This window comes from Ruditapes philippinarum, unplaced genomic scaffold, assembly GCF_026571515.1.
Source record: "Ruditapes philippinarum isolate M1 unplaced genomic scaffold, ASM2657151v2 ctg331_1_1_1_1, whole genome shotgun sequence".
In the NCBI taxonomy this organism is placed as follows: domain Eukaryota; kingdom Metazoa; phylum Mollusca; class Bivalvia; order Venerida; family Veneridae; genus Ruditapes; species Ruditapes philippinarum.
In genome coordinates this window covers 179,749-207,432 of record NW_026855427.1, presented here as the reverse complement: position 1 = coordinate 207,432, position 27,684 = coordinate 179,749, and the positions used below count along the sequence as shown (strand labels likewise).

Sequence of the window (27,684 nt, the reverse complement as noted above, 5' to 3'; positions counted from 1 at the left end):
TTATGTTACCGGTGTGTACACGATGCAAATAACATTAAATAATAGACATACAGTCGCTATAACAAGTCCTAAGGAAAAATATAGCGAACTATTTTCTGCGGCGCAGTAATTGAGGATACTCTCCCGGAGAGGAGATAAGAAAAAACTATTTAACAATATCATCTATGTTACAAAAAGGTATCAATAGCTAACACTTTCACAACTGGTGAACTCAAAATTTATTTAACTTTAATACGTAAACAAGTGTTTTTCTCAACTAAATGTCGTGCGGGATAACCATTAAAGTAACAAGTTTGCTAAATAGTAGTAAAGTATGTCCCAACATTCAATTAGGGGCTAATTAACCGTATTTAATTTGTTAAGAAAATGTTTTTAACCTTCTCATCTGAGATGTTACAAATATATTATTATATGGATAATTTATAGCCAATAACACCCCTTACACATGCACAGTTTTTACTTGGGTGGTAATCTGACCTTCTAAACGGTATGCAAGGTTCGCATATGTTGCCAAAACATTTAAACATTGTTTAATGCTAATATGTAGTAATTAAACAATTTGTCATTTTTCCCCTCAATTTTCCAACGGTACTTCAGAACACCCGAAACTGTTCTCTTCAAGTGAAATTTCCCTTGACTAATTACTATGTTCATCAGTAAAAAGATCATAAAAAATCTTCGGGTCTATCATTAAGCGGAATTGGTGCGACTAATGTCAAATTAATGAATTGGCGTTATTGTCAACGAAAATTTTTGTTTTTTTAAAGTTAAAAGATAGAAAATATAAAACCACACAAGAGGGCATAAAAAACGTCTTCATATCTAGATAAGAGACTTTGCTGTCAGTGAAACAAAGCACTTCAAAAACATCTTCGTTTGAAAGTGTTTTGTAATTTCAAACCATTAGACAAAATGGCAAATCGAAATCTATGTTTCAGACAATTTCAAAGGATCGGAAAACGAATAATTGGTTGGGGCAAATTACTTCTAAAATCAATTTTGATAGTGCGAATAGTAATTCACCTGCAAGAACTTCTCGTGTGAAGTTTTTAACAGTTATGTCGCAAATGCACAAGTATAAAAATTATTACAGTTTATAAATAATGGATGCCACATTTTTTTTTTCGACAAACTTTTTCGGCAGAGGTAGGAGTAGTTAAACAGTCAATATAACATCTTTATCACCATCATTAAAGGGTTATGAAGCTATTATATTGTCAGAGACCGGTCATTTAAGTTAATTTAAATACAGTGAGATATTTTGCGACATTCCATGCCACTTTACGGTAGGCAGGGTATAACGCTGTGTCTAGTACTCCTTATCGACGCTGTCGTCTTATTGCGGATTGATATCGGAGTTTTATCTACAACATCGGCTGAACGTTTTAAAAGTCTGTCAACAGAAATGAAAAGTCAAATTTATTGTGGCCATTGAATGGTCACTTTGAGACACTTTCATAAATAGAGTGATAATGAAAACAAAATGTTTGTCACAATACGTGATCGGCATCTCTTGTACACAAGCTCTTTACAGTGAACGTGTCTGTTTTTATTCTCACGATACCACATGAAGCATACGTATACTATTCTTAAAATTTCTTAACCCTGGTATTTAATTTAAATTGTGCAATTTTGATGTTTTAAGTAAACTGAAAAGAAAACAAATTGCAATTTGTATAATTTTGCATCTATTTGAAAGGAAAATTCGAAATTGTCACATGTGGTTGCATTATATTGAAATCAAACAAACGCAAGAAAGAACAAAGAGAAAAACGAAATTAAATTTAAAAAAGCAATTGAAAACATTTTGTTTTCTTTTGTTTTCTTTTTTTTTAAATAAAATCGTCAAAATATTTCAAAATATGTTAAGCTTTATATTATTTTGTAATGTTCAGACAATACATCTTAGATACTAATTATTCGGGAATGAAAAGAGTAAGCGAATGACAAAAGTCATTTATCCAGACCTACATCAAATGGTATAAGAATATCGAAAATATATTTCCAGTTATGTTATGTCATAAAAGCCTCGGTGACTTGTTTTAGAACATGTTAATAAACTTCCTTACATAGTGAATAAGAAGTTAAGAAAATAATTATAAATTTGCAGTTTATCTCTTTATGTATTACTTATTTTAAAAAATAATGTTGTATATAAATATTCATATAATACTCATATAATATCTCGTATATCTCATAAAATACAAAAGTATCATACGCAATAACTGATATTTATTTCAAACAATGCTTTAAATGTCTTTCATATATCACTTAAAATCAGCATACATATCAAATAATATTTCACATTTATCACATATAATACTCTCTATATTATACAATTAATGACTAGTGAGTCATTGAATATGATGTGATAATCCACGGCATAATGATATATTGACCGGGATGATATTAACCTTATTGTCTATCTATATATTTCATATAATAGTGTATATAAATATTAATATGATATTTAATATATAAATATATATATATCATACAATACTTAGAATATATTATATGCAATACCTAAGTACTTTATACCTCAATGATATAAACCTCATATAAAACATGAACTTTATATCTCAATCTTATAAACCGCATGCAAAACATGAACTTTTTATCTCAATCATATATACCTCATATAAAACATGTTCCATATATCTCAATCATATAAACCTCATATCTTATAATTGAAGATTTTTTAACGGGATATTACCTCTTTCAATTATCTTTCCAAATATTGAACCCCCATGTCCGTTTTCTTGTATGGAACAATTCCATCGTCTATCTTCAAACTGATTCTGACATTCGTCAACCGCCATCCGGGCACCTTTTGCAATTGCGAGAATCGTACCAGGATTTTTCGTAACCAATCTTCGTTGTTTTTTCGTAAGTGGCAGCAGTGTCGGGGACGAAAATATATGAGCCTGGGCTGTAGGTGAGTATAAATCATTAGACGGCTCTCCAGTCTTGGCTAAAGACCTGAAAACGACAAAAAAAGGAGTGTTGATAAAAACGACGAAATGTCTATTTTATAAATATTTATGTACGATAGAGGGAGATGAATCATTGGGGTTGACATCGACTTAGGACGATTAAAGTTATGTATTTGTTTAACCTGATGTATAGCGAGAGTTATCGCTTTATTGTAGTTAATATTGCATTTTGAAGACTAAATTATTCCATTTTACTGATTTAATGTTAGTAACTAAGCTAGTCTTGAGTTGATATTAGTTATTAAACCAGAAGAAAACTTTTGACTTTGTTTCTAATATCACTTCAGGTTAGGCTAAAGGGATTTACTTTCATATTGACCCACCGCTTTTAGGATTATGCTTTTCATTTACAAGTATTTCGGGCGCAGTTTTTTTCTTTCTTCGGGCCCCGGAAACACGAGTTCGTCATGATTGAAGCACACTTTAGATTCTACCACAAATTAATGACCCGAAAACCACATTTAACTCCGATTCCTTTGATGTAGGTGATAGTATTGTTTCAAAAGACAACAGCACTATCTTCACACGTTTGTCATAAGGAAGTTAGCAGATTAAATAGGCCGACAATTAGGATTTAAATGTCATTAACAGAACAAAAGTAGATTACTTAACACAGTTTCCGACCGATTTATGCGAAACAAACGTTATCTTTTCTGCGTGTATGAACTTAATTCACAATTCAATCAAATAAGTTATTTCATGAAGTCTACAAGATGTAAATTAATAAAACTGTACATGTGTCCCATTGATAATTATGTTCTTCCTGATCTATGTCAAAGAGTTTTTTGGGGGGCTAAGACGTTACACACAAGAACACATAGTTGTAACAAATTAACACCATGACTCCAGCTAATGTAAGATATTAGTTTGGAATGTTACTTTATCTCGACATATCTTATTGATATAAGCTGTTGTAAATTAAAGGATTATAGCATGTACAACGCTGATTTTTCCTGCACATTTTTTTCTTTGATTATTTTCAAACGATTTCATCTACGTCTTTGTAGTCAACGCATGGATTTTTTTATTAATTCTAAAGCTTTTATAATAGTTACATTTAATGATCTATGTTGAATTGCGAAATATGTTGATGATAATTGTAAGAAAGTATGTTGAACATATGAATATACCGAAATAAAAACTATCTTATTATCTTGAGACTAATGATCAAAGATATTTATTTTTCAGTTAAGTTCCTGAAGGTCTTTTCATGTCTTTAATGGATTTAGACTTTGTAGTGTGTTTATATGTTTGTATAGGCTGTGGCAGTTATGAAAATAAAACCTATGATCTGAACATCAAAGCAAGTGTGCATTTATTTTTTTTCTTAATCCCAACTCTGAATATCTTACAAGAATCATCATTATTTGTAATAGTGTTGATCTTGGAAGTTACTCTGTTAAAAGACATAATGTATTTAACAACCGGTTTATTACAAGTTCAAAAAAGAATTTCCTTTGATATTTGCTATTCTGAATCTTCATAAAAGAGCAGAACTCTTAGATCTGTGTGCAAGTTTTCTTTGAGCGAAAAATAAAAAAGATGTTTGATACATTAGCGGTTCCTTAAAACCAAGATATCTATATACCCATGCCTTCAGTTAAAATTCGGAAGCATTTGTGTTGTTCTAATATTTAAATTCTTCATTTTGGATATCTTAAATGGAATAAAAATCATATTTGGATTTAAGTGAATTAAATGTGTCCATTGGAATAAAATCCATGCCAGTGTTCCATGAATATATATGTGTTAAATTATTCTACTACTGTTGGATCATTTATAGAATACATCTTTGGAAGACCTCCCTTCCTGAACATGCAATCCACATTGCGCGAGATTCAAAGCCTTTGTTATTCATCAACCACTTTTGAAATTACGGATTTCACCGAAATATTCCGGAAACTACCGAGAGGTTGAAAGTGTGATATTTTTTGTAGTTTTATATATAACCTCTGTCTATAATTAACCCCGTACGTGTATTCACTTTACAAATTATACTAATATTTATATTGCACGTTCATACAATAACATTTCTGCTTTCATCACATTCTTATGTGTATTGTATATATTGTTATGTGTTACTATAAATAGTATGCATGTAAATTTCACGTTTTTTTCTGACAAATTGATACATGCTAACACAATTCAATGAACTATCATTTCTAAGTGTCTTTACCTTTAAACTAACATAACAAATTAGCCGCGCCATGACAAAACCAACATAAGGTTTACGACCAGCATGGATCCAGACCAGCCTGCGCATCCGCGCAGTCTGATCAGGATCCATGCTGTTCGCTTACATATTCTATAACAAGTAGAGAAACTGATAGCGAACAGCATGGATCCTGATCAGACTGCGCGGATGCGCAGGCTGGTCTGGATCCATGCTGGTCGCAAACCCATTTTGTTGGTTTTGTCATGACGCGGCTCAAATGTGTTATACATGTATTACATGTATTTTTAACTATCACAGACGCTCATTATTTAACATGTTTGGAAAACTATATAAATAAGTCAATAATAAACTAATAAACAAAAACTTTTAAGTCAAACTGAAAAGTTCTCTATATCAATAAGTTTGATAAACATTCTCTTGTATAACATCATGTTTAGTGAGACAAATGATGATACCTCTATCTGTAAATTATGAAGTGCCGCGGCATTGGCCTTGTAAATATTGTCAATATAAAGAACGTGGCATCAAATAAGTATCATAATAATGCATGATTTTCCCTAAGTCTTCTAGATGTATTCGATTATTGACATAGGACCAAGATCAACCGACACATCACGTTTTATGATCATGGACTGCACTGTTGGCAATTAGTTTAATAGATATTTAGATTTTTAAATTTCCCCCCTAAAAATAATGAATGAATTTGCCCAGAAGGTAAGATGGACAAGTCCATTTATGATATTTAGCATTATAATGGTAAATGCTACTAAGTGGGTTATATGTTATTATGTAATCAGCATAGTTTGGTAGTCATATGATAGTTTGATGGTCCTGACTGAACTAACTGAACTGACTTGTGCGACAACCGTAACTTTTCGGCCCTTTCCGTCAGTCTACGGATAAGATTAGCCGAAGATTGTACGACAGTATCACTTAGACAAAACGAAATTTTGTTTGTAGTGGTTAAAGATAAGCAAAACATATATTAAGACTTTGCTTAACATAACTGTGAGCGTAGTTTTCATCATCAAAGAAATTAGTATGATTTAGATAGTATAGAAAATTTTCAGGTTTCCATCCATCTTACAAGTGAATTAATATTGACAGTTTTAGGGCCATATTTGCTATCCGAACTTACACAATTTAAAATAATTTTCTAAACAAACCATGCATACATCCCGGGCAGATCAATTTATACGTTTTGTTAAATTATCTGAAAAGTGGATTTCAGTTTAACCAGGATATAAAGAGACATTTTAACTGCCATTTCGACGAGAGGCTCATTATGAGAAACTTTCACATCAATGTGGTAGAAATGAATTGAAATTTAATTTGTTTTATGAACACAGAAAGTCATTTCACATAATGCTTTGCATTTTATTCTATTTCGATCTTTAAGGGTATATTTTCATAGGGTTGTATCTAAAGGTCGAGGCCATAACAGGATGGGATATATGCTTTTTTTCAATTTGCAATTATTATCTCCCCTGACATCCATTTTGTGGCGGTCACTCCAAATATTTAATTTCATGAAATGGATAACAGTCTTTTAGGTATTGGTGCTATAACAATACTTTGCTGTATTTCACAATTAACGTAAATCAGCTGTTTATATCAATATTTTTTTTTGCATTTTGTCAATTATATTAATTAGAATATTGATCCCCCACCCCAAATATGGCTGCCACTTTTAGCAAGGGAGATAAGTATTTTAAACATCCGGAACTATATATAAAACAGCGCGAACCTTGCAAATGATATGAATCTTATTTGCATAGAACTATTAATAACTTGGCTTTGATTGGCTGTAAGTTGAAGGAAAAGTTATATTAGGATTTTTAGATGTTTTCAAAATAATGTAGAAAATTATAACAAGTGTATGTTGATGTCGCCTATTTTATATAGTTACTTCTTTAAAAATTGTTTAGATAATACAAATAAATGTAGTACATCTAAGCCAGGAGGTATTTCGCGAATTTAGATGATAAATTTCTATTGCGATGTTTAACTTCTTTACAAGAGGTATTTCAGGCATTAAACTTGCTTTTATGACCAGTGTTAAAAGCCCCATTTCGTATAAAAAGTATTATAATAGATACATTATTTTAATAAATCTCCCTCACGATGCTTTAAAGGCACACGTTAGCGTTGAACAAACGGTCCGTGGACGGCGGCAAATAAAATTCGGCAATACCTCTCTGATGAAATAAACGATTCTTTTTTTTATTGCAGTCGTATTTTTTTCTTGAAGATAGGCTCAGTGGTTGGGGGTGATAAATAACTCCATTGTTTTACATGCCTTTGGTTATACAAACATTTACCATTCAACAGGTTTTTGGGATAATTCACGAGTAATTCTCTCAAGTCTCAGACAGTTTAATGCTTGTTTTATGATTTCACAGTTAGAGGGAATATTTATTGAAGCCAAATCTACGCGTGGATCTATTGTCAAATATCTAGAATTTTAGAACAGGCTATTACATAATTTATGTTCGTGTTTGAGTCTACAGACAGTATTTGATGCTGTCGATCAAAACAGTATAATAGTTTTTAAATTAACTTATTAAACCATAATATCCATAACATTTTCTTTTCTTCGTCCAAAGCTACAGTTTTAAATAGCACTGTTAGACTTCATTTCATACTGAATCAAATCGCTTATCGTTAGAATTTGTATAAACTATATTTTTGCTGTATCAAGTTAGTTATTAATTAGTGTTTAATTAAGAACACAATTTGACTTAAGGGTTGATTCAGATAAAAGAAAAGAGACAAGTTATTTGCCTATGTTTTATTTTTCAAGTCCAAAGCGAGCACAGCCATTGGTGAGAACTGACTCATTCCCGGACTTTCTTTTATTTTGCATTGTCATACAGCCATAATTATATGATTTTATATCATGATACTTAGTTAATAATATTTCATATTATGACTCAACCCCTTAAATTCATTCTCGCAATGCCTTTTTACATTAAATGACAATTTTTCTACGGTCAAAACTATGCAAATTGTCGGCATGATATCGAACTTTATTACTATTTATGATGAGAACTCTAAGGTTTATTAAAAATAAAACAAAGCTGTTTGGGTTTATTTGACGGCTATTTTATTTAAGTACGGCACTTTCCCTTTCATCTACCTTAATTTCATATTCTAGAGTATTAAAAATGTCCCGACAAACGCAATGACCATTTACAGTGATGTATAGAAATATATATTAACACTATTTTATATATTACACTATTTCATATATTAAAGTATTTTATATTTTAGTTTATTGCCTACCCATATTCATTGGAAACAGACATATTACAGATATTTCCATGGTAAAATATTTAATGAGGCTTACCTATTAAATTACCAGTTATAACAGCTGTGAACACTGGCAACCTGTATGGGAAATAAGCGTAATTAATACCTACACATTTTTTGCCTATTCAAGTTCTATTTATTGCGCAGGTCTTGGCATCAAGTTATACTGATAGGAAAAGAAATATTAAACTTATAGGAAATACAGGGCCTTCCAATTTTTCTTGTACATTTTGTACTTTTTGTGTATATTTTTTGTACTTTTTTGCGTATACATTTTGTACGTAAATGTACTTTTTATGAAGGCTGGTCATTTGTTATTTGTTTAGATTCATTGTATATTTTGATCGTACTTTTTAACTTTTGCTTGAAGATATTGTTTACTAGTTCAAAATGTTATCAATGCTATGATGCTATTAAATGTACTGATTTGGGGGGTGAAAAATTCCTCTCAATATTTCAATAATCAAATTATAATTCATTCAGTCAACATAAAATGATAATGCTTAATCAAACTAATGAAAAAAACCAATCGAAACAATAAAGTGTTTATTTTCATGATTACATTAGTGTATATATAATTGTTTCTTACATTATACATTTTGTACATGCAACGGGGTTTTCTACTCTGCAATTTACAATAATAAGCATTTTAAATTATTATTTAAAATTTACGTTGACACTTTATTCATGTTATGGAAACCAAAACGTCAAAATTTCGCTGACTTTATACTAGTACAGTTTTTATTCGTTTAATAAGATCTTTGCATACTGACCTTAAGAACACCCAATATAGATAAATCAAAAGTATATGTCAATGATTTTGGTCCAGATAGAATTGCTCGGGGCTCGAGGCTATGTTTGTCAAACCAATTTAGTCCGAGGTGTATCAACAAAACCCTAGCGTGATAACACCAAATAGTGTGTCTAAATACTCAAGATTTTATCTAATACCCATGCTTCGACGAACAAGTGAACTTTCTTGTCTGATTTGGATAAATCAATTGAATCTTAAATAATAATATCAACTACAGCAAAACACGTTGTAGGTTTTAATATCGTCTTAAGACATAGATTGTCTTACGCCGAAATGTAACACACCTATTGGGAATGTACAAGCATTTTGCCAAAGGTATTTTGAACAAATGGAGCAAGGTAGACTGTCGGTAACGCAACATTTGGGTGGTAATGCCCTGACATATCTAATCTGATTGAACTTAGGTATGCCCAAGATGTGCAATGGTAATAACTTTAACCAGAATATTGTTCTCGTACAACGCAGTGTTAACAAGCATGCAATGATTACCACCCCCTGCCCGGTCCCTGCAGTTGACGACAGTGTTCAACAGTTGTTATGATACTACTTATATCTATAACACTCAGGAAATGCACTTGTTGATACATAGTTTAAATGTTGACATGTAAATAAAGTAATAATTATCTATTTATAGAAACGTGTTCACTCAGTGGTTTTTTAACATCACCCCTGTGGTTGAACGCACGCGCTTAATGTGCTCGTGCGAACTTGCATTTCTAGATTTATTATGCCATGAATGCAAATCATAGTAAATAAGTTTCTCGGAAAGACATAAATATAATTATATTTTATAGTTAAATAATCTACTATTTCTCACACCTGTAATTTTCTGTACTGCTTTATCCGTTATAAAAACAGAAACCACCATATCCACAGGCTGTTTTGTATCTTTGAAGGTTTTTAGTTCCGTTCCTCGGTGGTTTTTAAGAAAACTGGTTAAAATTATGTGTTACAAATGCGTAAACAACTCTATATGGTTTCCCTTTAGTACAATACCCCTTCCCCTAACATATTGTTTTTAAAACTTGCTACAGGATGGCTAAGCTTTTGTGATCAAATTGTGCACCATTACATTTTAGAATTGCAATCGTCTTTTCGTCATGTATTTTGCATCCATTTACCATTAAATTTCTGACAACTCGGAGAAAGGAACGCTGTTTGGTACATTTTATTTAAAACAAAAGACTTTCATATACGTTTTAAGCTTTCTATTCAATACTGGCGGTAAATTATGTATTGTAATATTGTTAAGAAGAATTAGATATTGTTTAAACCAAATAATCGAAGTTAATATAGAATTTAAATGCATTACGAATTGATTCACAAAGCTAGTCTTTCTTTTCAAATGTAGAATACAATTTGGTTGCAACAGTTGTTTTCATTGAAATACATTTCATTCATAAGCCTTTAGAATGATAATATTATATTTTCGTTGATTGTTAGCAAATATAATTTATACTTTAAAGATATCACCAATAATATCATGATCATAAATAGATAAATCATCATTATCATTAATAGATTAATCATCATTTTCATTAGTAGATTAATCATCATGATTATTCCTTTGATAACAACACAATTATCATCGGAAATTTGTTATGATCAAATCGTCACTATTGTCGTTTTCAGTTATTCATATCATTATCATCTGTTGCAATATTGTTTTAATTTCAGCTTTTTATCATCATCATCAAATTCATTATCATTATAATTATTATTATACATATCATTTACATTATTGATTGCATCCTTATATTTCAATATTATTGATCCAATGGTCATTAGTTCACAAGTAAAAACATCATCTTCATTATTATTAATATCGGCATCATCATTATTTAAATATCATTATTAATATTACTATTATCATCATAAGTTTAATATCATTAATAATGCATTTTTATAACTGCATCGTCATGCTTATTTAAAACACTCTACATTTTAATTAAAGTTAGGTTGACATATACTCGTAAGTACTTCAGAAAACTTATGTCTACTTGGTAATTTTTCGTCGAAACTTATTTCAATCAGTATGCATTTAATAAAAAAACACACACAATTTTACATTAGGATTATTAATTATGAAACCATTAAAATCATTATCAGAAACTTTTATATAATACAGTACCAGCACTCAGTAGTTCAATTTCATATTCAATAACATAAAATACTCATAAATACTCATAAAATTAAGAGACTGAATACGTTAATCTATTTAATCAAATACAAAATGAAACCAAGTAATATTCGATCAGACATACTGACATACTTTTTAAATCGGTGTGGGGGGGGGGGGCTGCTATGTATCCAATATACTAGTTAATCATAAATGATACATAGTATATTGTATTTATATAAGCAATTTTTCATTCATCGAAATTGTATTTGATTATGAAAAAGATATGTTTATATAATTCTTGATAAACAATTAATGGATCGCACATATGTTACATAATTAGAAAGTTATGTGTTGTGTAAAACACTTATTTCTACAAGAAACTGCACTATGTACGGGAATTTGATGAAACTATAAACAAAAGGATTTAAAAATTGATAGAAAGTTTATATTTAAATGATTTTGTGTGTGTTTTTATGTGTTTAAATATCGATTTGAGCAATCCCAATGGTCAAGATTATAAGGCAACTTTTCTAATTTGTTAATGATATAGTTTAAACAAGAACTGTTTCGAAAATGGTATTTTACACGACAATGTGTGTGGTTCATTGAAAAAAAATACTAGAGAAACCTGTTTGAAATGATCGTAGAGAAAATTAAGACAAGTGGTTTTATTGCTTTACAAAATTACTAGCTAATCGTTGTATTTAGGGAATGATGTATGAAAGATGATAAAAAGAAGCCTAACTTCTGCCGGATTTATACAGGATTTTTAGGGTATTTTATTAGGAGATAGACATATTGAAAAACATTTTTAAAAATCCCCTTATACGATGATGTAAAGCTTGAGGAACAATCACCAATATTTACAAATGAAATTCGAAATTCGAATTAATTTCAGTACAATTTTGATTATTATAAATAAACCAAATTTAATATGAAAAGTTCTTCAAATCAAAATTAGTTTTATTTTAAAGTTTTGTCTTAATTTGACATAGGTTAATATACAAAAGAGCTGTTCATTGAAAGATTTGTGTAATTTCACTTAACCGCAAATATTTAGTAACCTTAATCTGATATTTAACTGAAAACTTATGTACTACATAAGTTAATGACTTTCATATTTACATATTAAATTGCTAATAATATCACCAAATTGCAAAGACAGTAGTTCTTCGGATAATGGCAGATATAAAGAAAGAATTATGATATTAACAGTAGAAAAAATATCCGAATTCGAATATTTCTTTTAAAGTCTCATGCTTAATGGTGTAATTTTGTTTTCCAAAATGACATTTTATTTCAAGATGAAGAACGTGTCAGGCAACTATTGTTTCTTTATCAAAGATTATACTAATGTTTTCGGCCTTGTCAAATAACTAGAACATAATGAAACTGTCGTTTTGGTCATCAGGGCGTTAGAATCTTCGGCAAAGATTATATCTTAGTTCAAACAAACAACAACCGGTGTTATGTCTATCTCTTAATGACATTTCTATTAAACCCGAAATAATAGATATGTGAGAAGTTAGCAGTAAACAGTGAGCTAAGCAAAAAGGCATTGCAATTTATATAGGGAAATCAATGATCTGCTACTATGCTCAGCTTGGTAAGCAATCTAGCGGGGCATTCCAAAATATAGTGCGAAAAATGCTCTGCTGGTATGCTCAGCTGGGTAAACAATCTAGGGAGGCATTCCAAAATATAGTGCGAAAAATGCTCTGCTGCTATGCTCAGCTGGGTAAGCAATCTAGCGGGGCATTCCAAAAAATAGTGCGAGAAATGCTCTGCTGGTATGCTCAGCTGGGTAAACAATCTAGCGGGACATTCCAAAATATAGTGCGAAAAATGCTCTGCTGCTATGCTCAGCTGGGTAAGCAATCTAGCGGGACATTCCAAAATATAGTGCGAAAAATGCTCTGCTGGTATGGTAAGCTGGATAAGCAAACTAGCGGAGCATTCAAATTAATGATCTGCTGTTATGCTCAGCTGGGAAAGCAATCTAGCGAGCATTTCAAAATATAGTGCGAAAAATGCTCTGCTGGTATGCTCAGCTGGGTAAATATCTAGCGGGGCATTCCAAAATATAGTGCGAAAAATGCTCTGCTGGTATGTTCAGCTGGGTAAGCAATCTAGCGGGGCATTCCAAAATATAGTGCGAAAAATGCTCTGCTGGCATGCTCAGCTGGGTAAGCAATGTAGCGGGGCATTCCAAAATATAGTGCAAAAAGTGCTCTGCTGCTTTGCTCAGCTGGGTAAGCAATCAAGCGGGACATTCCAAAATATAGTGCGAAAAGTGCTCTGCTTGTATGCTCAGCTGGCAAAGCAATGTAGCGGGGCATTCCAAAATATAGTGCGAAAAATGTTCTGCTGGTATGCTCAGCTGGCAAAGCAATGTAGCGGGGCATTCCAAAATATAGTGCGAAAAATGCACTGCTGGAATGCTCAGCTGGCTTAGCAATCTAGCGGGGCATTCTTATATATAGTGTAAAAACTAAAAAAGTGCTCTACTGTAATGTCGACCTGGCAGAGCAATCGAGCGGTGCATTCCAAAATAAAGTGTTAAAATGCTCTGCTGGTATTCTCAGCTGGCTAAGCAATGTAGCGGGGCATTCCAAAATATAGTGCAAAAATGCTCTGCTGGTATGCTCAGCTGGGTAAACAATCTAGCGGGGCATTCCAAAACATAGTGCGAAAAAATGCTCTGCTGTTTTGCTCAGCTGGGTAAGCAATCTAGCGGGGCATTCCAAAATATAGTGCGAAAAATGATCTGCTGGTATGCTCAGCTGCCTATGCAATCTTGCGGGGCATTCTTATATATAGTGTAAAAATTATAAAATTGCTCTCCGTAATGCCGAGCTCGCAGAGCCATCTAACTGGGCATTGCAAAATAGATTGTATCATTGCACTGCTGGAATGCTAAGCTGGATAAGCAAACTAGCGGGGCATTCAAATTAATGATCTGCTGTTATGCTCAGCTGGGTAAACAATCTAGCGGGGCATTCCAAAATATAGTGCGAAGAATACTCTGCTAGTATGCTCAGCTGGGTAAGCAATCTAGCGAGGCATTCCAAAATATAGTGCGAAAAATGCTCTGCTGGTATGTTCAGCTGGGTAAGCAATCTAGCTGGGCATTCCAAAATATAGTGCAAAAACTGCTCTGCTGGCATGCTCAGCTGGGTAAGCAATGAAGCGGGGCATTCCAAAATATAGTGCAAAAAGTGCTCTGCTGCTTTGCTCAGCTGGGTAAGCAATCTAGCGGGACATTCCAAAATATAGTGCGAAAAGTGCTCTGCTGGTATGCTCAGCTGGCAAAGCAATGTAGCGGGGCATTCCAAAATATAGTGCGAAAAATGCTCTGCTGGTATGCTCAGCTGGGTAAGCAATCTAGCGGGTCATTCCAAAATATAGTGAGAAAAATTATCTGCTGGCATGCTCAGCTGGGTTAGCAATGAAGCGGGGCATTCCAAAATATAGTGCAAAAAGTGTTCTGCTGCTTTGCTCAGCTGGGTAAGCAATCTAGCGGGACATTCCAAAATATAGTGCGAAAAGTGCTCTGCTGGTATGCTCAGCTTGGTAAGCAATCTAGCGGAGAATTCCAAAATATAGTGCGAAAAATGCTCTGCTGGTATGCTCAGCTGGGTAAGCAATCTAGCGGGGCATTCCAAAATATAGTGCGAAAAATGCTCTGCTGGTATGCTCAGCTGGCTAAGCAGTCTAGCGGGTCATTCTTATATATAGTGTAAAAATTAAAAAAATGCTCTCCGTAATGCTGAGCTCGCAGAGCAATCTAACTGGGCATTGCAAAATAAATTGTATCATTGCACTGCTGGAATGCTCAGCTGGCTAAGCAATCTAGTGGGGCATTCTTATATTTAGTGTAAAAAACTATAAAATTGCTCTACTGTAATGTCGACCTGGCAGAGCAATCGAGCGGTGCATTCCAAAATTAAGTGTTAAATAGCTCTGCTGGTATGCTCAGTTGGCTAAGCAATCTAGCGGGGCATTCCAAAATATAGTGCGAAAAATGCTCTGCTGGTATGCTTAGCTGGCTAAGCAGTCTAGCGGGGCATTCTTATATATAGTGTAAAAATTAAAAAAATGCTCCCCGTAATGCTGAGCTCCTAGAGCCATCTAACTGGGCATTGCAAAATAAATTGTATCATTGCACTGCTGGAATGCTCAGCTGGCTAAGCAATCTAGCGGGGCATTCATATATAGATAGTGTAAAAACTATACAATTGCTGTCCGTAATGCCGAGCTAGCAGATCAATCTAAGGGGGCATTACAAAATAAAGTGTATCATTGCACTGCTGGAATGCTAAGCTGGCTAAGCCATCTAGCGGGGCATTCTCATATAAAGTGTAAAAAATATAAAATTGCTCTACTGTAATGCCGAGCTGGCAGGGAAATCTAACAGGGCATTACAAAATAAAGTGTATCAGTGCTTTGCTGGAATGCTCAGCTGGTTAAGCAATCTAGCGGGGCATCCTTATATAAAGTGTAAAAACTATAAAATTGCTCTCCTGTAATGCCGAGCTGGCAAAGCAGTCTAACGAGGCATTACAAAATAAAGTGTATCAGTACTCTGCTGGAATGTTAAGCTGGCTAAGCAATCTAGTGGGGCATTTCAAAATATAGTGCGAAAAATGCTCTGCTGGTATGCTCAGCTGGGTAAGCAATCTAGCGGGGCATTCCAAAATATAGTGCGAAAAATTATCTGCTGGTATGCTCAGCTGGGTAAACAATCTAGCGGAGCATTTCAAAATATAGTGCGAAAAATGCTCTGCTGGTATGCTCAGCTGGTTAAACAATCTAGCGGAGCATTCCAAAATATAGTGCATAAAATGCTCTGCTGGTATGCTCAGCTGGGTAAGCAATCTAGCGGGGCATTCCAAAATATAGTGCGAAAAATGCTCTGCTGGTATGCTCAGCTGGGTAAGCAATCTAGCGGGGCATTCCAAAATATAGTGCGAAAAATGCTCTGCTGGTATGCTCAGCTGGGTAAGCAATCTAGCGGTGCATTCCAAAATATAGTGCAAAAAATGCTCTGCTGGTATGCTTAGCTTGATAAGCAAACTAGCGGGGCATTCAAATCAATGATCTGCTGTTATGCTCAGCTGGGTAAGCAATCTAGCGGGACATTCCAAAATATAGTGCGAAAAATGCTCTGCTGCTATGCTCAGCTGGGTAAGCAATCTAGCGGGGCATTCCAAAATATAGTGCGAAAAATGCTCTGCTGGTATGCTTAGCTGGCTAAGCAGTCTAGCGGGGCATTCTTATATATAGTGTAAAAATTAAAAAAATGCTCCCCGTAATGCTGAGCTCCTAGAGCCATCTAACTGGGCATTGCAAAATAAATTGTATCATTGCACTGCTGGAATGCTCAGCTGGCTAAGCAATCTAGCGGGGCATTCATATATAGATAGTGTAAAAACTATACAATTGCTGTCCGTAATGCCGAGCTAGCAGATCAATCTAAGGGGGCATTACAAAATAAAGTGTATCATTGCACTGCTGGAATGCTAAGCTGGCTAAGCCATCTAGCGGGGCATTCTCATATAAAGTGTAAAAAATATAAAATTGCTCTACTGTAATGCCGAGCTGGCAGGGAAATCTAACAGGGCATTACAAAATAAAGTGTATCAGTGCTTTGCTGGAATGCTCAGCTGGTTAAGCAATCTAGCGGGGCATCCTTATATAAAGTGTAAAAACTATAAAATTGCTCTCCTGTAATGCCGAGCTGGCAAAGCAATCTAACGAGGCATTACAAAATAAAGTGTATCAGTACTCTGCTGGAATGTTAAGCTGGCTAAGCAATCTAGTGGGGCATTTCAAAATATAGTGCGAAAAATGCTCTGCTGGTATGCTCAGCTGGGTAAGCAATCTAGCGGGGCATTCCAAAATATAGTGCGAAAAATTATCTGCTGGTATGCTCAGCTGGGTAAGCAATCTGGCGGGGCATTTCAAAATATAGTGCGAAAAATGCTCTGCTGGTATGCTCAGCTGGTTAAACAATCTAGCGGGGCATTCCAAAATATAGTTCGAAAAGTGCTCTGCTGGTATGCTCAGCTGGGTAAGCAATCTAGCGGGGCATTCCAAAATATAGTGCAAAAAATGCTCTGCTGGTATGCTCAGCTGGGTAAGCAATCTAGCGGTGCATTCCAAAATATAGTGCAAAAAATGCTCTGCTGGTATGCTTAGCTTGATAAGCAAACTAGCGGGGCATTCAAATCAATGATCTGCTGTTATGCTCAGCTGGGTAAGCAATCTAGCGGTGCATTCCAAAATATAGTGCGAAAAATGCTCTGCTGCTATGCTCAGCTGGGTAAGCAATCTAGCGGGGCATTCCAAAATATAGTGCGAAAAATGCTCTGCTGGTATGCTTAGCTGGCTAAGCAGTCTAGCGGAGCATTCTTATATATAGTGTAAAAATTAAAAAAATGCTCCCCGTAATGCTGAGCTCGTAGAGCCATCTAACTGGGCATTGCAAAATAAATTGTATCATTGCACTGCTGGAATGCTCAGCTGGCTAAGCAATCTAGCGGGGCATTCATATATAGATAGTGTAAAAACTATACAATTGCTGTCCGTAATGCCGAGCTAGCAGATCAATCTAAGGGGGCATTACAAAATAAAGTGTATCATTGCACTGCTGGAATGCTCAGCTGGCTTAGCCATCTAGCGGGGCATTCTCATATAAAGTGTAAAAAATATAAAATTGCTCTACTGTAATGCCGAGCTGGCAGGGAAATCTAACATGGCATTACAAAATAAAGTGTATCAGTGCTTTGCTGGAATGCTCAGCTGGTTAAGCAATCTAGCGGGGCATCCTTTTATAAAGTGTAAAAACTATAAAATTGCTCTCCTGTAATGCCGAGCTGGCAAAGCAGTCTAACGAGGCATTACAAAATAAAGTGTATCAGTACTCTGCTGGAATGTTAAGCTGGCTAAGCAATCTAGCGGGGCATTTCAAAATATAGTGCGAAAAATGCTCTGCTGGTATGCTCAGCTGGGTAAGCAATCTAGCGGGGCATTCCAAAATATAGTGCGAAAAATTATCTGCTGGTATGCTCAGCTGGGTAAGCAATCTAGCGGGGCATTCCAAAATATAGTGCGAAAAATGCTCTGCTGGTATGCTCAGCTGGGTAAACAATCTAGCGGGGCATTCCAAAATATAGTGCGAAAAATGCTCTGCTGGTATGCTCAGCTGGGTAAGCAATCTAGCGGGGCATTCCAAAATATAGTGCGAAAAATGCTCTGCTGGTATGCTCAGCTTGGTAAGCAATCTAGCGGTGCATTCCAAAATAAAGTGCAAAAAATGCTCTGCTGGTATGCTTAGCTTGATAAGCAAACTAGCGGGGCATTCAAATCAATGATCTGCTGTTATGCTCAGCTGGGTAAGCAATCTAGCGGTGCATTCCAAAATATAGTGTGAAAAATGCTCTGCTGTTATGCTCAGCTGGGTAAGCAATCTAGCGGGGCATTCGAAAATATAGTGCGAAAAATGCTCTGCTGGTATGCTTAGCTGGCTAAGCAGTCTAGCGGGGCATTCTTATATATAGTGTAAAAATTAAAAAAATGCTCCCCGTAATGCTGAGCTCCTAGAGCCATCTAACTGGGCATTGCAAAATAAATTGTATCATTGCACTGCTGGAATACTCAGCTGGCTAAGCAATCTAGCGGTGCATTCTGATAAATAGTGTAAAAACTATAAAATGGCTCTACTGTAATGTCAACCTAGCAGAGCAATCGAGCGTTGCATTCCAAAATAAAGTGTTAAAATGCTCTGCTGGTATGCTCAGTTGGCTAAGCAATGTAGCGGGGCATTCATATATATAGTGTAAAAACTATACAATTGCTGTCCGTAATGCCGAGCTAGTAGATCAATCGAACTGGGCGTTACAAAATAAAGTGTATCATTGCACTGCTGGAATGCTTAGCTGGGTAAACAATCTAGCGGGGCATTCTTATTTATAGTGTAAAAGATAAAAAAATTGCCCTCCGTAATGCCGAGCTGGCAGAGCAATCTTACGGGCCATTACAAAATAAAGTGTATCAATGCTCTGCTGGAATGCTAAGCTGGCTTAGCAATCTAGCGGGGCATTCTAACAAATAGTGTAAAAACTATAAAATTGCTCTCCGTAATGCCGAGATGGCAGTGCTATTTAACGGGTCATTACAAAATAAAGTGTATCAATGCTCTGCTGGAATGCTCAGCTGGCTTAGCAATCTAGCGGGGCTTTCTAACATATAGTGTAAAAACTATAAAATTTCTATCCTTAATGCCGAGCTAGCAGATCAATCTAAGGGGGCATTACAAAATAAAGTGTATCATTGCACTGCTGGAATGCTAAGCTGGCTAAGCAATCTAGCGGAGCATTCTCATATAAAGTGTAAAAATATAAAATTGCTCTTCTGTAATGCCGAGCTGGCAGGGAAATCTAACAGGGCGTTACAAAATAAAGTGTATCAGTGCTTTTCTGGAATGCTCAGCTGGTTAAGCAATCTAGCGGGGCATCCTTATATGAAGTGTAAAAACTATAAAATTGCTCTCCTGTAATGCCGAGCTGGCAAAGCAGTCTAAGGAGGTATTACAAAATAAAGTGTATCAGTACTCTGCTGGAATGTTAAGCTGGCTAGGCAATCTAGCGGGGCATTTCAAAATATAGTGCGAAAAATTATCTGCTGGTATGCTCAGCTGGGTAAGCAATCTAGCGGGGCATTCCAAAATATAGTGAAAAAATGCTCTGCTGGTATGCTCAGCTGGGTAAACAATCTAGCGGGGCATTCCAAAATATAGTGCGAAAAATGCTTTGCTGCTATTCTCAGCTGGGTAAGCAATCTAGCGGGGCATTCCAAAATATAGTGCGAAAAATGCTCTGCTGGTATGCTCAGCTGGATAAACAATCTAGCGGAAGTTCTAAAATATAGTGCGAAAAATGCTCTGCTGGTATGCTCAGCTGGGTAAACAATCTAGCAGTACATTCCAAAATATAGTGCGAAAAATGCTCTGCTGCTTTGCTCAGCTGGGTAAGCAATCTAGCGGGGCATTCCAAAATATAGTGCGAAAAATGCTCTGCTGGTATGGTAAGCTGGATAAGCAAACTAGCGGGGCATTCAAATTAATGATCTGCTGTTATGCTCAGCTGGGTAAGCAATCTAGCGGGGCATTTCAAAATATAGTGCGAAAAATGCTCTGCTGGTTTGCTCAGCTGGTTAAACAATCTAGCGGGGCATTCCAAAATATAGTGCGAAAAGTGCTCTGCTGGTATGCTCAGCTGGGTAAGCAATCTAGCGGTGCATTCCAAAATATAGTGCGAAAAATGCTCTGCTGGTATGCTCAGCTGGGTAAGCAATCTGACGGTGCATTCCAAAATATAGTGCCAAAAATGCTCTGCTGGTATGCTTAGCTTGATAAGCAAACTAGCGGGGCATTCAAATCAATGAACTGCTGTTATGCTCAGCTGGGTAAGCAATCTAGCGGGACATTCCAAAATATAGTGCGAAAAATGCTCTGCTGCTATGCTCAGCTGGGTAAGCAATCTAGCGGGGCATTCGAAAATATAGTGCGAAAAATGCTCTGCTGGTATGCTTAGCTGGCTAAGCAGTCTAGCGGGGCATTCTTATATATAGTGTAAAAATTAAAAAATGCTCCCCGTAATGCTGAGCTCCTAGAGCCATCTAACTGGGCATTGCAAAATAAATTGTATCATTGCACTGCTGGAATGCTCAGCTGGCTAAGCAATCTAGCGGTGCATTCTGATAAATAGTGTAAAAACTATAAAATGGCTCTACTGTAATGTCGACCTAGCAGAGCAATCGAGCGTTGCATTCCAAAATAAAGTGTTAAAATGCTCTGCTGGTATGCTCAGTTGGCTAAGCAATGTAGCGGGGCATTCATATATATAGTGTAAAAACTATACAATTGCTGTCCGTAATGCCGAGCTAGTAGATCAATCGAACTGGGCGTTACAAAATAAAGTGTATCATTGCACTGCTGGAATGCTCAGCTGGTTAAGCAATCTAGCGCGGCATTCTTTTATATAGTGTAAAAGCTATAAAATTGCTCTCCGTAATGCCAAGCTGGCAGAGCAATCAAACGGCCCGTTACAAAATAAAGTGTATCAATGCTCTGCTGGAATGCTTAGCTGGCTTAGCAATCTAGCGGGGCATTCTAACATATAGTGTAAAAACTATAAAATTGCTCTCCGTAATGCCGAGATGGCAGTGCTATTTAACGGGTCATTACAAAATAAAGTGTATCAATGCTCTGCTGGAATGCTCAGCTGGCTTAGCAATCTAGCGGGGCTTTCTAACATATAGTGTAAAAACTATAAAATTTCTCTCCTTAATGCCGAGCTAGCAGATCAATCTAAGGGGGCATTACAAAATAAAGTGTATCATTGCACTGCTGGAATGCTAAGCTGGCTAAGCAATCTAGCGGGGCATTCTCATATAAAGTGTAAAAATATAAAATTGCTCTTCTGTAATGCCGAGCTGGCAGGGAAATCTAACAGGGCGTTACAAAATAAAGTGTATCAGTGCTTTTTCTGGAATGCTCAGCTGGTTAAACAATCTAGCGGGGCATCCTTATATGAAGTGTAAAAACTATAAAATTGCTCTCCTGTAATGCCGAGCTGGCAAAGCAGTCTAAGGAGGTATTACAAAATAAAGTGTATCAGTACTCTGCTGGAATGTTAAGCTGGCTAGGCAATCTAGCGGGGCATTTCAAAATATAGTGCGAAAAATTATCTGCTGGTATGCTCAGCTGGGTAAGCAATCTAGCGGGGCATTCCAAAATATAGTGAAAAAATGCTCTGCTGGTATGCTCAGCTGGGTAAACAATCTAGCGGGGCATTCCAAAATATAGTGCGAAAAATGCTCTGCTGGTATGCTCAGCTGGCTAAGCAATGTAGTACGGCATTCCAAAATATAGTGCGAAAAGTGCTCTGCTGGTATGCTCAGCTGGATAAGCAATGTAGCGGGAATTTCCAAAATATACTGCGAAAAATGCTCTGCTGGTATGCTTAGCTGGGTAAATATCTAGCGGGGCATTCCAAAATATAGTGCGAAAAATGCTCTGCTGGTATGTTCAGCTGGGTAAGCAATCTAGCGGGGCATTCCAAAATATAGTGCGAAAAATGCTCTGCTGGTATGCTAAGCTGGATAAGCAAACTAGCGGAGCATTCAAATTATTGATCTGCTGTTATGATCAGCTGGGTAAGCAATCTACGGGCATTCCAAAATATAGTGCTGCTCTGCTGGTATGTTCAGCTGGGTAAGCAAACTAGCGGGGCATTCCAAAATATAGTGCGAAAAATGCTCTGCTGGTATGCTAAGCTGGATAAGCAAACTAGCGGAGCATTCAAATTATTGATCTGCTGTTATGATCAGCTGGGTAAGCAATCTAGCGGGGCATTCCAAAATATAGTGCGAAAAATGCTCTGCTGGTATGCTCAGCTGGGTAAGCAATCTAGCGGGGCATTCCAAAATATAGTGCGAAAAATGCTCTGCTGCTATGCTCAGCTGGGCAAACAATCTAGCGGGGCATTCCAAAATATAGTGCGAAAAATGCTCTGCTGGTATGCTCAGCTGGGTAAGCAATCTAGCGAGGCATTCCAAAATATAGTGCGAAAAATGCTTTGCTGCTATTCTCAGCTGGGTAAGCAATCTAGCGGAGCATTCCAAAATATAGTGCGAAAAATGCTCTGCTGGTATGCTCAGCTGGGTAAACAATCTAGCGGCGCATTCCAAAATATAGTGCGAAAAATGCTCTGCTGGTATGCTCAGCTGGGTAAACAATCTAGCGGGGCATTCCAAAATATAGTGCGAAAAATGCTCTGCTGCTATGCTCAGCTGGGTAAGCAATCTAGCGGGGCATTCCAAAATATAGTGCGAAAAATGCTCTGCTGGTATGGTAAGCTGGATAAGCAAACTAGCGGGGCATTCAAATTAATGATCTGCTGTTATGCTCAGCTGGGTAAGCAATCTAGCGGGGCATTCCAAAATATAGTGCGAAAAATGCTCTGCTGGTATGCTCAGCTGTGTAAACAATCTAGCGGGCATTCCAAAATATAGTGCGAAAAATGCTCTGCTGGTATGTTCAGCTGGGTAAGCAATCTAGCGGGGCATTCCAAAATATAGTGCGAAAAATGCTCTGCTGGCATGCTCAGCTGGGTAAGCAATGTAGCGGGGCATTCCAAAATATAGTGCAAAAAGTGCTCTTTTGCTTTGCTCAGCTGGGTAAGCAATCTAGCGGGACATTCCAAAATATAGTGCGAAAAGTGCTCTGCTGGTATGCTCAGCTGGCAAAGCAATTGTAGCGGGACATTGCAAAATATAGTGCGAAAAAGGCTCTGCTGGTGTGCTCAGCTGGCAAAGCAATGTAGCGGGGCATTCCAAAATAAAGTGCGAAAAATGCACTGCTCGAATGCTCAGATGGCTAAGCAATCTAGCGGGGCATTCTTATAAATAGTGTAAAAACTAAAAAAGTGCTCTACTGTAATGTCGACCTGGCAGAGCAATTGAGCGGTGCATTCCAAAATAAAGTGTTAAAATGCTCTGCTGGTATGCTCAGTTGGCTAAGCAATCTAGCGGGGCATTCCAAAATATAGTGCGAAAAATGCTCTGCTGGTATGCTCAGCTGGGTAAACAATCTAGCGGGGCATTCCAAAATATAGTGCGAAAAATGCTCTGCTGGTATGCTCAGCTGGGTAAGCAATCTAGCGGAGCATTCCAAAATATAGTGCGAAAAATGCTCTGCTGGTATGCTCAGCTGGGTAAGCAATCTAGCGGGGCATTCCAAAATATAGTGCGAAAAATGCTCTGCTGGATGCTCAGCTGGGTAAGCAATGTAGCGGGGCATTCCAAAATATAGTGCGAAAAAGTGCTTTTGCTTTGCTCAGCTGGGTAAGCAATCTAGCGGGCATTCCAAAATATAGTGCAAAATGCTCTGCTGTATGCTCAGCTGGCAAAGCAATGTAGCGGGGCATTCCAAAATATAGTGCGAAAAATGCTCTGCTGGTATCCAGCTCAGCTGGCAAAGCAATGTAGCGGGGCATTCCAAAATATAGTGCGAAAAATGCACTGCTGGAATGCTCAGCTGGCTAAGCAATCTAGCGGGGCATTCTTATAAATAGTGTAAAAACTAAAAAAGTGCTCTACTGTAATGTCGACCTGGCAGAGCAATCGAGCGGTGCATTCCAAAATAAAGTGTTAAAATGCTCTGCTGGTATTCTCAGCTGGCTAAGCAATGTAGCGGGGCATTCCAAAATATAGTGCGAAAAATGCTCTGCTGCTATGCTCAGCTGGGTAAGCAATCTAGCGGGGCATTCCAAAATATAGTGCGAAAAATGCTCTGCTGGTATGCTTAGCTGGCTAAGCAGTCTAGCGGGGCATTCTTATATATAGTGTAAAAATTAAAAAAATGCTCCCCGTAATGCTGAGCTCGTAGAGCCATCTAACTGGGCATTGCAAAATAAATTGTATCATTGCACTGCTGGAATGCTCAGCTGGCTAAGCAATCTAGCGGGGCATTCTGATAAATAGTGTAAAAACTATAAAATGGCTCTACTGTAATGTCGACCTAGCAGAGCAATCGAGCGGTGCATTCCAAAATAAAGTGTTAAAATGCTCTGCTGGTATGCTCAGTTGGCTAAGCAATGTAGCGGGGCATTCATATATATAGTGTAAAAACTATACAATTGCTGTCCGTAATGCCGAGCTAGTAGATCAATCGAACTGGGCGTTACAAAATAAAGTGTATCATTGCACTGCTGGAATGCTTAGCTGGGTAAACAATCTAGCGGGGCATTCTTATTTATAGTGTAAAAGCTAAAAAAATTGCCCTCCGTAATGACGAGCTGGCAGAGCAATCTTACGGGCCATTACAAAATAAAGTGTATCAATGCTCTGCTGGAATGCTAAGCTGGCTTAGCAATCTAGCGGGGCATTCTAACATATAGTGTAAAAACTATAAAATTGCTCTCCGTAATGCCGAGCTGGCAGTGCTATTTAACGGGGCATTACAAAATAAAGTGTATCAATGCTCTGCTGGAATGCTCAGCTGGCTTAGCAATCTAGCGGGGCATTCTAACATATAGTGTAAAAACTATAAAATTTCTCTCCTTAATGCCGAGCTAGCAGATCAATCTAAGGGGGCATTACAAAATAAAGTGTATCATTGCACTGCTGGAATGCTAAGCTGGCTAAGCAATCTAGCGGGGCATTCTCATATAAAGTGTAAAAATATAAAATTGCTCTTCTGTAATGCCGAGCTGGCAGGGAAATCTAACAGGGCGTTACAAAATAAAGTGTATCATTGCACTGCTGGAATGCTAAGCTGGCTAAGCAATCTAGCGGGGCATTCTCATATAAAGTGTAAAAAATATAAAATTGCTCTCCGTAATGCCGAGCTCGCAGAGCCATCTAACTGGGCATTGCAAAATAAATTGTATCATTGCAATGCTGGAATGCTCAGCTGGCTAAGCAATCTAGCGGGGCATTCTTATATATAGTGTAAAAACTATAAAATTGCTCTACTGTAATGTCGACCTGGCAGAGCAATCGAGCGGTGCATTCCAAAGTAAAGTGTTAAAATGCTCTGCTGGTATGCTCAGTTGGCTAAGCAATATAGCGGGGCATTCATATATATAGTGTAAAAACTATACAATTGCTCTCCGTAATGCCGAGCTAGCAGATCAATCTAACAAGGCATTACAAAAATAAGGTATATCAATGCACTGCTGGAATGCTCAGCTGGTTAAGCAATCTAGCGCGGCATTCTTTTATATAGTGTAAAAGCTATAAAATTGCTCTCCGTAATGCCAAGCTGGCAGAGCAATCAAGCGGGGCATTCTAAAGTATATTGTAAAAGTGCTCTGCTGGCATGCTCAGCTGGCTCAACAATCTAGCTGGGCATTCTTATACATAGTGTAAAAATGCTTTGTTGGTATGTTCAGCTGGCTAAGCAATCAAGCTGGGCATTCTTATATATTGTGTATCAATGCATTGCTGGAATGCTCAGCTGGTTAAGCAATCTAGCGGGGCATTCTTATTTATACTATAAAAACTATAAAATTGCTCTCCTGTGATGCCGAGATGGCAGAGCAATCGAGCGGGGCATTACAAATCATAGTGTTAAAATGCTTTGCTAGTATGCTCAACTGGCTAAGCAATCGAGCGGGGAATTCCAAAATATAATGTAAATATGCTCTGCTAGTATGCTGACCTGGTTAAGCAATCTAGCGGGGCATTCTGAAATATAGTGTAAAAATGCTCTGCTGGATCAAGCTGAGCATTCTTATACATAGTGTTTAAATTCTTTGCTGATACGCTCAGCTGGCTAAGCAATCTAGATGGGCATTTTTACATTTAGTGTAAAAATGCTCTGCTGGTATGCTCAGCTGGCTAAGCAATCTAGCGGGCCATTCTTATATATAGTGTAAAACATATAAAATTGCTTTCCTTAATGCCGAGCTGGCAGAGAAATCTAGCGGGGCATCCAAAATAAAATGTAAAAATGCTCTGCTGGTATGCTCAGCTGGCTCAGCAATCGAGCTGGGTATTCTTATATATAGTGTATAAATGCTCTGCTGGTATGCTCAGCTAGCTAAGCAATCTAGCTGGGCTTTTTTATATATAGTGTAAAAACTATAAAATTGCTCTTCGTTATGCCGAGCAGGTGGCAGAGCAATCTAACGGGGCATTACAAAATAAAGAGTATCGATGCACCGCTGGAATGCTCAGCTTGATAGGCAATCTAGCGGGGCATTCTGATATATATAGTGTAAAAAGTATTAAATTGCTCTCCGTTATGCCGACCTGGCAGAGCAATCTAACAGTGCATTACAAAATAAAGTGTATCAATGCTCTGCTGGAATGCTCAGCTAGCTAAGCAATCTAGCTGGGCTTTTTTATATATAGTGTAAAAACTATAAAATTGCTCTTCGTTATGCCGAGCAGGTGGCAGAGCAATCTAACGGGGCATTACAAAATAAAGAGTATCGATGCACCGCTGGAATGCTCAGCTTGATAAGCAAACTAGCGGAGCATTCTTATTTAGAGTGTAAAAACTATAAAATTGCTCTCATGAAATGCCGAGCTGGCAGAGCAATCTTGCAGAGCATTCTGAAATAAGGTGTAAACACGGTATGCTGGATTGCTTATCTGGCTAAACATTCCTTAACATAGTGTAAAATTCTCAGCTAAAATTTTCACCTGGCTAGGCAATCTAGCTGAACATTGTTAAATATAGTGCATACTA

At 36.8% G+C, this 27,684-nt stretch overlaps 1 protein-coding gene across 1 annotated transcript in view; it reads right to left on the bottom strand.

Moving 5' to 3' along the window:
* Window positions 1-27,684, bottom strand: part of LOC132743289 (protein Wnt-1-like) — a 64,968-nt gene that overhangs the window by 16,475 nt on the left and 20,809 nt on the right. Inside the window, exon 2 of the mRNA XM_060731826.1 lies at window positions 2,717-2,982. Within this exon, the coding sequence (XP_060587809.1) occupies window positions 2,717-2,982 (266 nt within the window). The remainder of the gene's footprint in view (window positions 1-2,716; window positions 2,983-27,684) is intronic.